General features: G+C 43.8%; 1 protein-coding gene across 1 annotated transcript in view; it reads right to left on the reverse strand.

Moving 5' to 3' along the window:
* Positions 1-12020, reverse strand: part of RYR3 (ryanodine receptor 3) — a 581277-nt gene that overhangs the window by 115165 nt on the left and 454092 nt on the right. The window contains exons 45-46 of the mRNA XM_045815782.2: positions 3401-3581; positions 2090-2195 (exon numbers count right to left, since the gene is read on the reverse strand). Coding sequence (XP_045671738.2) covers positions 2090-2195; positions 3401-3581 — 287 coding nt within the window. The remainder of the gene's footprint in view (positions 1-2089; positions 2196-3400; positions 3582-12020) is intronic.

Here is a 12020-nt window from a genome sequence, read left to right on the forward strand (position 1 = left end):
AAATGACTGATGAGTTTCGTTTCCTAAAAGTCTGATTAATCTTTGGGCTGGGGGTGGGCAAGAGGAATTTAGAGAATGTCATAGAGGATGTGAGTGTCTCAGTGGAGTTATCCGAGATGGATAACCTGATGCATTCAACCAGGAAGGGGCCAACCAGAGTGTATGGGTGCACATAGTCCCGAATATGGGGAACATGGGGGCAGCGGGTACACTTCTGGGCACAGGCTCTCAGCTGAGAACTGAACTGTTAGGAGTTCAGGATGGAATCTGCCCTGGTCAGCTGGACGGGGTGCTGGGATATGGCTCTTGGAGGCCCCAGGGGAAAAACACCTGTGTGCTCACCATAGCTGCCACCTCTCATTCCTGTGGGTAAAGGGGAGACTGTGAATGATGATGGCATCTACCCTCCCACTACCACTTACAGAGTAGGGACCCAATGGAGGGGTGCTGAGAAGGGGTATGTATAAAGCAGTGAGGCAGAGGGGCAGTAAGGAAGGAAGGACCTCCTTCCCAGATGGGGCTCTGATGGCTAAGCGATCCCATAAGGGGGTCTTCCTGAGAATAAGCCAACTGTGTCACTTGCTTTCTGAAGTGATGACAGGTGATCAGGGGAGCTGACTCCTGCCCTATCCTGCTCCCAGACTGCAAAATACCCTAGTATTTCCCTTGCTCCCTTTCAAGCTTCCTTTATTTGTTTAAAGGCGTAGAAATGTAAAGATGAACCTTGTGAATAAGGTTGATATATCACATAGTAGGAACCAGAATCTTCAGTTAAGAATTCTGATCGGGGTCCCCTATCAAGATGTAGACTTTCTTCTATCCACAGCACTTTTTAACCTAGATTCTTCCATATTGTAATAGTCTCCCTAAACACATGTAGACGGGCTAGACTATGTTTTAGGCAAGCCCATGACATGCTGGAAGAAAGTTAAGAGTAGATGCTTTAGTGCAGTGTCCTAACCTATGGGTTGTGACCAATTAGTGGGTGTAAAATCAAATTAGTAGGCTGTGACTTGCATTAAAAAGCATGAAGTAGACTAGTGTAGAGTAGCAAATATTAGAGTGCAGTGTCTGTAGTAAGGGTAAATTCTGCTTCTGGAATATATGTATACTAGGTTGCAATGGAAATTATTATTTCTTACTATAGCTAAAACAATTTCTTTCATCAAAAAGTTTGAAAGCCACTACTTGAATGAGATCTTTCATTACTATTTAAAAAACATATCCACTGTTAACTTGTCAATGACCAAATACACAATCTCATCAATTCCAGATACCATTGTTTATACCAACCCAATCTGCCCTGCAAGCACTTCTGGGGGTGACCCTGGAATAATACAAATGCAGTGAGCAGGGCGGAGATGCGGGCAGGCGCCAGAGCCTCGAATACGCAAATCAAACAGTTCTTTTAAAGAATTACCACGTATATTTTGTAATTAAAAATTTTAAATCTTTTCTATTTTGATATAAAAAGCAATTATTTCCTCTCTCACTTATGACCTGAGGCCTTCCGTGAAATAAGGTCACTCTCTCTCTGTCCCGAGCAGAGGTGAAAAAGGGAAGAGGAAGAGCACAACTTTTTAGGTTAAAACTGGAGGCCTGAGAAGGCAGCCCATAAGAACAGAACCATCTTTTCCCAAATGTCTGCAAAGTTTATCTCTGGAAAGTAATGAAACGTGGACCATGGGAAGAGACCGCCTTTCTGGTGCCTCACACCATGGGCATTGAGAAAAGAGGATTTTCCACGTGGAGTGTCCCAATGGCCACAGTCAGGAATCAGGTTGGTCACATTCTGACCATATTGAGGGATCTGGAAACATAATTTTTAGGGCTTCTGAAACAGGATATGTGGGGGATGTGCCCAACTGGCACCGCAGAGAAATCACACAGACAGGGACTTGCTCAGGAGTCATTCCTTTAGAAGGTTGCAGAATCAGCTATGAGAGATGGAAACGACTTTTGATGTCAACTGAAAGGAACTGAGAGAAAGGGGTGTTAGCAAATGCCAGAGACTGAAGAAGAAATTACATCCGGGGACTCTCCGGTGCTCTTCACTCAAGCCCCTCAAAGTTGCCCTCTGCAAACTCACGTGCATTTCAGGCGCACAGCGGCCCAGCAGATCTATGAGAGCTGAATAAAAAGACATAATTGCGTTGCCCATGTGCACGATCTCTTCATCTTCGCTGTCCTCCATGCTGCGGAGAGAGAACCAACATGGGGGAGGTGTGAGGAAGCCTGGCAGGTGTGGCCATGTTATTAGACACAAGGTGCTTGACATGGAAACTCTCTGCTCTGAGCATCACACATCCTGTCCCCAGGACACCTTCTCTCCCAACGAGGTGGTTTTTACTCAGTAAGCTCAAGGACCCAAATACTTGCCCATGGAATTCCTAGGGTCCCCTGAACTTTCAGGCCTAAGTACTGCCATGAGCTGATCTTGCAGGCAGACCATACATACCCATGGAGCGGCACAGTAATCCCCAAAGCTCCTACCAACCATTCATTCCATTTCCCTCCTCGAATGTACATGGAAAGCATACTGGACGAGCGGTCGGGAGGGGTAAGTCCATGCCCTGGCTCTGTGGCTAACAAGCTATAGGACCCTGGCCTTGGTTTTCTTCTCATGCTACGTGAGGAAGGTGGGGCAGACTATGTTTTGGGTTCTTTCTAGTTCTACCAGATCACCTACCAGAATAACCAAAAAAACCTGCAACTGGCTAGAGAGTTACCCCTGTTGGGTCATACCCATTCTCTAGATTCTGGGGTCTAACCTAGAGGCCATAATAAAGGAAAGGGAGCTGGTCACAGTACACGAGGACAAGACAATCTGCCAATCCGCCAACTACATCCCGAACCTTTAAATACTGGGATTATTGATGCGGTGATTTTTCACATTCTGCAGCTCTCTTTTTTACCTAAGGAATCAAATCAAAACACTTTCAGAAGGGCAAGTGGAGGGTAGTACCTCTTTTCAGAAATGAGGTAAGAGGGAGCACCGAGGGTTAAATTCTCAGGGAATAGGCTGAAGAGAGACCGTGGCCGTGACCTTGGTTGGTCCAGCCGTTAGCCTCCGCAGCTCCCTTCCGTAAGTGTTGCCGTAGGGAGGTGTGATGCGGCTGAAAGAGCCTGCAGACGTCTCCATCGGCCCATTGGTGTAGGAGTGGAGTAGCAGAAATGCAAGGCGGTGAAGGTGATGATCCTGATTACTAGGCTTACTGGGAGAGTGAAGACGGCAGCGTGCTTGACAAAGTAATTTAAAATGTTTTAATTACAGCTATAAAGAACCTGTGCTTTCCCCACGAGGGGTAAGTTATCGACCCTTCCTTAATGATCCAGGTACTGACCATCTCTGGGAGCTCACCAACTATACCAGTGCCCCAAGGTAATTCCATTCACTCACACTTCTCTCTTGTATCCCTGGGAAGGCAGGTCGAGGGCAGGGTTCTCAGAGATCTTAATGGCGCCCTGCATGGCTGCCAATAGACCGTTTCCTCCTTCACCCCGCAGGGCTGGGCCGAAGCACTCCGGGCGTCTAATGAGCAGCTTGACCACGACACTTGCATTTTCTTCCACGCTTTCGCCTAAGGAAAAGGAGCATTATCTCCTTTTTATTGGAAAGGACAACCCCAGAGTTTATTTCTAACTGACGAGGTTGGGAGAACAGTATTGGATTGACCTTATCACTCATTTGTAAAATTAGGAGGTAATACTGGTAGAGAGAAAGGTGAGATTTGATAAAGGAGGTCCAGATCTGTTTTTGGAAGAATTAAGATTAGCCATTATGAAACAGAATCTTCCTATTAAGTTCAGGATTTTGTGCTGTGATTGTTTCACTACATTTAGATCCTCAGAAAGCAAGAAATGCACTCCTGAGTCTTCCACAGATTACTGATTCAGTCACAAGTGACTTAGAGGACAAAGAACCTGATATCTTTGTTAACTCTGTGAGAGGCTACTAAAGCCTCCCTCCTTCCAACCCGGCGAAGAGGGAAAATGGTAACTCAAGCTGATGTGCCTCAATTAACATCTAAGGAAATAACAGGTTAGCCCCCAACATGCCTCCTCAGAGTCAAACACGTACCTCAGAACAACGGAGTTCGTGTGGATGGACGTCAGGGCACTTCTGAAATTATTTATCAAGATAATCTACTTGGTAAAGTTGTCTTGGTTATTCCTAAGTATCTCTCCGGGAAGCTGGAGGTTGGAGAATTGTATTCTGCTGGTATTTCTCTTTGGAAGAACATGGACAACTAAGACAGGACTCGTTTCCTGAAACAGTGATGAAGCAGTGGCCCTGAAACACTTAGGGAGGGGGAGCCAGTGCCTCTCAGAGAAAATACTTGTCACCGAAAGCAGTTCTGCAGCTTGTTCAAACAACTTCATGAAACACATTTCCTGTCTCAGATGAAATCTTAATTTGTGTTGAGAATTTATCCCTGGGCTAAGACTCTGAGAAAAGATTTTTTTGATGTTGTGTATCGGATGAAGGCTGACGAAATTTTTTTCTACAAGATCGGCAGATATCCTTGGAGGACTGAGCTAACAGAGGTTGCATCTTGATGCACGGCTGTAGTAATTATTTATTCTCGCCTAAAATGACTTCACATCTTAGCAGGCCAACACAATAACCATTTATTATCTCATTGTTTCTGTAGGTCAGGAATTTGGGAGGGAGTAAGTGAGGTGGTCCAGGCATGGGAGCTCCCATGAGAATGCCATCAAAATGTCGGCCAGCCCTGCAGTCTTATGAAGGCTTGACTGGCATGGAGTATTGGCTTCCATGCACGCGCGCGCACACACACACGCACGCACACACACACAGCTGTTGGCAGGAGGCTTCGATTCCTCACCATGTGACCTCTCCATGCGGCTGCCTGTGTGCTCTCACAACATGCCAGCTGGCTTCCCACAGAGCAAATGATCCGAGAGAGTAAGGCAGAAGCTGCGATGCCTTTTACAACCTTATCGCCTACTGTCACTTCCGCCATATCCTATTCATTAGAAGTGACTCACTGAGTCCAGCTCACGCTCCAAGGGAGACAAATCTATCTTTTGGATGGAGATGCTACTGAAGAATTTATAGACATATTTTAAAACTATCACAGGGGTTAAGCTCTGTTTAATGAAAACTTTCACGAATCCACTTAGAAGTGGTGTGAGTAGAGCATTAGAATGGGAACCCAGAAACCCTGGCTTCTCTTCCAGCTTTTTAGCAAATCACTATGTAAGCATGTATGCTGCACCGTCTCGCTGGGTCTTGCTTGCCCCATTGAGATACTCATGCATCTTCTAGTTTTTAGAGTGAGTCTATTAGTCTCCCCCATACGCAGAAATTTCTCCCATCATGTCCAGAGAATCAGAGGGGCTGAACGTACTGCCCCAGTGCTTGAAATCAGCGTACACTCAACTCACACTTGAACACACCTGATGTGACTCGCAGCTCTGGAAAGCCCACCCTACATCACAGCTGTAGTCCAGGCCTAGCGCTTGGCCTGCTGACGTCCTTTTTTATCACCCAACTGCCTGCATTGCAAGTATAATTCAAGATTATAAATATATACCATGTAAGTTTTAGAACTGCATAGCTAGATTCAGAAAAGTTTTCATTCAACTGAATTTAAACAGCCCATTGTCATGCATTCCCTGTCTTATAGCTCAGTCCTTTAGAAGACTCAAATTTTTATAAAGAAGCTCTTCTCCAAGTTTCATCTAATATATAAAACAGAATTTGTTTTTATTAAGCCAGAATCCACGTGAAGAAAATTCTCAGGAGACATAAAAAGGGTAAAATAGTCACAGTGATGATATAGTGGAAAGAATCAATGAAGGAGAGAAACCAAGGAGAGGTTGAGTAACGTTCTGCAATTTGTGGAAGATAAAATGGTGATGCTAAGCCCTAGGGCCATGCTTTCCTATATTAGTCAACCACTAGTCAAACCTCGCATTCATACTTGACTTAATTTAATCATGGGAGGGACACTTAAAGAAAAGCACCAGGAGAATCAACATATTTGAAAGCAAATAAACTTAGTTACAGATAACTCACAGTTCAGTACTTTCAAAGGTTGTTGGCCTCTGAAACTTATACCCATGCTCCCAGTAGTCATTTTTCATTATAAAAATGAAGCTAAAGCTTGGAAATTTTAAGTGTCAAAAATGGACAAAACCCCCCAATCCTGTTATTCAAGCTCATTTAAATATCATACTACGATTCTTTCAGTTCTCAGGATGGAAACACTTGTGGGTCAGCCGCGGTCTTCACCAGTATGCTGCTATCAACCTAGCTCTTCCCACAGTGATCAGTATCATGGAGTTTGATGGGACGTGGACCACAATGTACAAAAGAATTTGAAAAACTGAGACTATGAGTTCTATCTTGAGTTTGTTATTGAAATTCATTTGCCAAATTAACCTTATTTTACCTGAATTGCAGGTCTTCAGATCTAAGCTAATTGGGTGAGCTGCTGCAACGGACCCAGGGAGCCATCCTTTGATTACTGAACTGTAGACATCTGTGGGGGATGCAGAGTGAACGCTGCAAGAGGAAGTACCTGGAGTGCAACCATTCCTGCTAATTGGAGAGAGGGCCAAGGAAGAGAATTTCTAAAGGCTGCACAAGGTAGAGAAGTAGAGAAGAGGCATAATTAGGGGAGAGAGAGAGAGACCATTCTCTTCCTAATTACCTGTAGCTCAGCAAGGCAAGACGGACTGCCACACAAATCCACTACGGGGAAGCTGAATACTGACCTTGAGGGCATTTTTCAAGGGAGAGAGAGATCTGAGGTAAACTAGTTTTGCCCAAGGGCTTACAACAATGTTTTTGCTTGAGTTCCAAAATGAATAACGAGCTTCATAAGAGTGTGAGTATTCTTGGTGCCTTTCTTCAAAGGCTCTCAACACTGCCTTCACGTTACTATCTTCTTTCCACATTCCCGACAAGTTGAATGGAAATGGCAATGACCCTCCCTCTTTACCCTGAAGCAGTCATTCTCACCACAGGGACAATTAGTCATGATGCAATGACTTCATTTTTGGCCCATCAATTTTCTTACTCTCAATATTCTAACTACAGTCCTTGTTTCAAGCTCCTTTGCCTGGAATGTTTTCTTCCTTCCCATTACCTTCACATAAACCCTTGAGCTAGGTAGTTCTACTTCAACCTCGGAAGCCCTAGAGGATATGGTCTTCTCAAACACCCTGCACTCTTCCTTTAATCATTGAACACAAGTACAACGAATGAATTGTTTGTATCTGTGTCTGTTTTTTTTCACTAGACCGTCTAGTTAGTAAGAACAGGGCTTATGTCTGTATTATCTAACCCTGTATGCGCAAGCACCTTGTTAACATTTGACACATCAACGGCATTCAGAAAATATTTTTGAATAAAATAGACTCCACTGAGACTCAAGGCAGAGTGTGAAATGACAGGATGGAAAGCTGAGGGTGACTATCCATTACTGCATTACCAGATCAACTACCAGCCTTTGTTTACAAGAGCCTGGGTTGTTCATTTCCTCAGATCTCAATTAGTCTTAAGGAAAAGAACATAATCCCCAATCAAGTCAGAGCACTGGAGGCCTAGCATGAATGCATCTAGAGTATCTTAGTTTACAGAATCACAATGCAGGGGGTGATGGCCAGGACCCAATATCTTTTTTTTTGGTAAGTGCCAACTTTGATATGGTGGTTGGCAACTTGCATGAACCAAGTCATTCCAAGTGGCTGAGACATATGATCTCCTCCTTAGGGCTTTCTCACCTGTGGAGGAAGGAGCTGAGGATATGTCAATCAACTACTATGGCAGCACAGAGAGCAGATGAGGAACCGTTTGTCCTTTTGGTTATTAATTCAACCATTCATTAAGTTCACATTACTCGCTAATCACTGATCTAGGCCCAGTGGACATGCAGTGTAGACGACAGGCAAGCCTGGACCCCAGGATGAGATGAGTGGAACAGAAAAGCCCCATCAGATCTATATACCTGCAGCAGAGCTCCCCAAATATCTTGCAGATATGTGAGCAAGAAATAAACGCTTATTATTCTATGCCATTGAGACTATAAAGACTATAAAGTTTTGTTATGCAGCAGAGGTCAATTAACACAGGCCAAGAGTAGGAACAGGGAAATAGTCCCCATGCAGCTGCAGTGGTCCAGGTGGAAGATAATGATGGTTTGGAGTAGGCTTTGACCAGCGGACATGGAGAGAAGTCCAAGCTGATGGATTGCAGGTAACTTTTAAACATGGAGTCTACAGAATTTTAAGTGGATTGAATGCGGGGATAAGGAAAAAGTCTGAATGGAGGATGCCACCTAAGATTTTTGAGCATCTGCAAAGTTAGTAGTGCTAGCTAGGGAGATGAGGAAGCTAAGAGAACAAGTTTGGGCAGATATACAAATTAAGCCTTAAGATCTATAAAATTTGAAATGCCTATTCAACGTTCAAGTAGAAATATCAAGTAGGCAGCAGGTTACACAAGTCTGGGGCTCAGGGAAGAGAAAAAGGATGGAAATGTATATTTGGGGGATCATTAGCAAATATGTGGGATTTAAAGCTAAGAGATTGAATGAAAATCTTGTAGGCTGGACTGGTATGGTAGTCCAGAAATTCTGGAGACTAGTATTTAATTCCAGAATCACGCCAAAATGTTGCCCATGTATCTAGAGTTTGGATTCACATGGCTTTTCATGTAATGTGTTAAATAAAACTTGAGTGAGACTGAAACCCGGAGTCCGAGTTGAGGTGTGCTCTCATAGAACAGAGCCCTCCTGTTAAATAGGGGCATTCTCACGGAGTTGGTGAGAATCAGTCTGTGATGAGTACCAGGATCATAATACTGTCACTTTGGGGAAATAATGTTGATGGAGCAGCTTTTGACCTGCTTTACTATTTCAGTTAAAATCTACAGTACTATGTGGGTGCCAGGCTTCATTTGCCATTGTTATCAATAAAGTGATTGATAACGAGTCCATGCACATATGGATTTAGCATATTTGGGTTCATGCCAAAATGCTCGGCCATCACCACTGCTGGGATCTCACAGGCAGCAGTGGAAGAGAAATGCTGAATAATTTACTTAGCATCACATCTCACGGCCTGTCATATACACTTGGCATGTCACCTAATGGATACCCAAGTTATGGCCATTGATGACAAATCTGCCTAGGAAAATAGATTCGGCAAAGCTAGGAAGATTGTGTCCCTCACAACTGAGTTTATAGCCTGGTGAAGACATCACTAAAATACTCCAAGGACTCAAAAGGAAGCACAGAATAACTTTTCCCTTTTTTTGTGGATTGGTAAGAAATCTTCTTCCTTGTAATCTACATTAGGAAGGGATTAATCAGACACCCAGACACATCTGTGTCTAGACTGGTTATAAAGTTTACAACTGCAGGGTAAGCAGAAGCCTCTCAGCTTCATTACTCCCAGAGTAAAACACGACCCAAGGCTTCTGAGCAAGCTAATAAAAAAAGTGGAGAAAATTATATGCTTTAAGAAGTTTCTTTTAAAGGCAAATCTTGTTTAAGAAGATTTAATACAAACATTAACAGAGACTAGTAAAATAATGTTGGAAAGAATTTTCTAATTCTATTATTTTAATATAGCAAGAGCTTTTGATTTGGCTTTTAAAAAGTTTTTTTAAAAAACATTAGTACCAAACAGTAATTAAATAATGCCACAATTTTTGAACAGCTCAAAGGAGAAAATGCTGTTTCTCTTCGTTCATTCATTAGAAAGACTGTACTACCAAGACAACACCGTGCAACCGTGTGAGTAATGTTTGGCCTCTGGGGCCAAACTGCTCCAGTTCAAATCCTGGCTTTACATCTTACTAGCTGTGTGATTCTGGGCAAGGTACTTAATCCCTCTAAGCAACTGGGTCTTTCTCTGTAAGATGAAGATAACTGTACCCATCTCATTGGATTTTTGTATTAAGTGAGTTAATACGTCCAAAAGTGCTTTGAACAGTGCCTGGCACATGGTAAGTGCTCAATAAGGGTTAGCCGCTATCATCACCACCACCATCCTAACCAACTCCATCATCACTCACTACCACCCACCAGTCATCCCCACACCCCACTATGACAATCCATCACCCAACCACACCTCACCAACATCCACTATGACCACCCCATTGTCATGCATCACTACCCATAACCATTACCGCACCTCTCGTCACTAATCACCATCCACCTCAATCACCCCAAAACCTGCTATGACCACTACTCAACCATTATATCCCCCCCACAACATCATTGTCAACCACTGCCTACTATCACCACCCCACCATCATCCCCTTTTGCCACCTGCCACCCCCTACCATTACCCGTCATGACAACTCTTACCACCTACCACCATGATAGTCTGTAACACCTTTATCTTTCACTGCTGAGTAGAGGCCACAAAAAGTTCTTTTTAATTACTTCTAGACATGAAAACTTACAAAGGGCTTTGAGAGCCCTAAAGGATCTATTTGAGTGTTCCCATTTCAAATGCCCTGATATTCTTGTGAAGACCATGAACGACAACGACAACTATGATGACTTCAGGTTTCCTATATTTCCGGCACTGTGCTAATCTGTTTCCCATGGATTACTTCATTTAAGCCTTACAACAATTCTGTGAAGTACATACTATTGTTATCTCTACTTAACATACACACACAAAAAAACAGCCTAGGAAAGTTTTAGTTTGCCTGAATTTGCAAGTCTAGTAAGTGACAGAGCTCTATCTGTACCCCAGACACTCCTCCACTCTCCAGCCTAAAGTCTTCCATATCACTCTGCTGTGCTTAAAGCACTCTTTCTCCTTCTGTAGGGGTTCAAGAAGATTCTAACATTTCTCTCTCTCTCTTTCGTGCTTTCCCCTGGGACAGCCTACTCCCACCATTTCAACTTCAGATGATCTGCAAGTCTCTTCAGTCCCAACCTGCTGATTGACTGATCTCTAGCCTATAACATCAATCAGGGCATCCCCATTTTCCAGTCAAGCACTACAAAACCAATGAATGGTTGGTTTGAATGCAACCAAGCTCATTACCTTCTATCACAAACCATTTTCTTCTTCTCACATCTTTCTTTCTTCCTTCCTCCCTCCCTCCCCTCTCTTCCTCCCAACCTCCCTTCCTCTCTTTCCCTCCCTCCCTCCCTCCCTCCCTCCCTCCCTCCCTCCCTCCCTCCCTCCCTTCCTTCCAGAGAGGGAGAGGGAAGGAAAAGAGGGAGAGAGAGAATCTCAAGCAGGCTCCATGCCCAGCATGGTGCCCTACATGGGGCTCAATCTCACAACCCTGAGATCATGACCTAAGCCAAAATCAAGAGTCGGATCCTTAACCAACTGAGCCACCCAGGTGCCCCTCACATCTTTATTTCTTTTCCTCCTATGCTTACATCTCCAAGCTTTTTTTTTTTTTTAAAGATTTTATTTATTTATTTGACAGAGATAGAGACAGCCAGTGAGAGAGGGAACACAAGCAGGGGGAGTGGGAGAGGAAGAAGCAGGCTCATAGCGGAGGAGCCTGATGTGGGGCTCGATCCCATAATGCCAGGATCACGCCCTGAGCCGAAGGCAGACGCTTAACCGCTGTGCCACCCAGGCACCCCACATCTCTAAGCTTTAATGTGACTTCTATTTCTTTTTATCAACACAACCAAGCCCAACCACCATAATCACCATCATCACCTAGTTGTATAAATACTGTCTCTGTAATTTCTTTCAAATGTATCTTCCCCATTCCATTCCTACCACCACCATTATCATTTAGAAACTCATTATTCTAACCTGGGCACAGAAATTCTAAATGCTTACTGTCAGTCTCTTTCCAGTTAAAAAGGTTTCCCAGTACTCTGAACACTGAATCTAAACTTTTTAGCTTAGCATTTAGGTTCTCTCTGGTATAATTGCCTACCTACCTTTTAAACCGCATTTCTTGCCACTGTCACCCACCTATCTATCCTCCAGACCAACGGATCACTCTATTTCCTGAGCATAGCATGCTTTAGTCTTGAGGCAGCTGCTCA

This window comes from Ursus americanus, chromosome 36 (assembly GCF_024610735.1).
Source record: "Ursus americanus isolate L20-20 chromosome 36, mUrsAme1.1.p, whole genome shotgun sequence".
NCBI lineage: Eukaryota > Metazoa > Chordata > Mammalia > Carnivora > Ursidae > Ursus > Ursus americanus.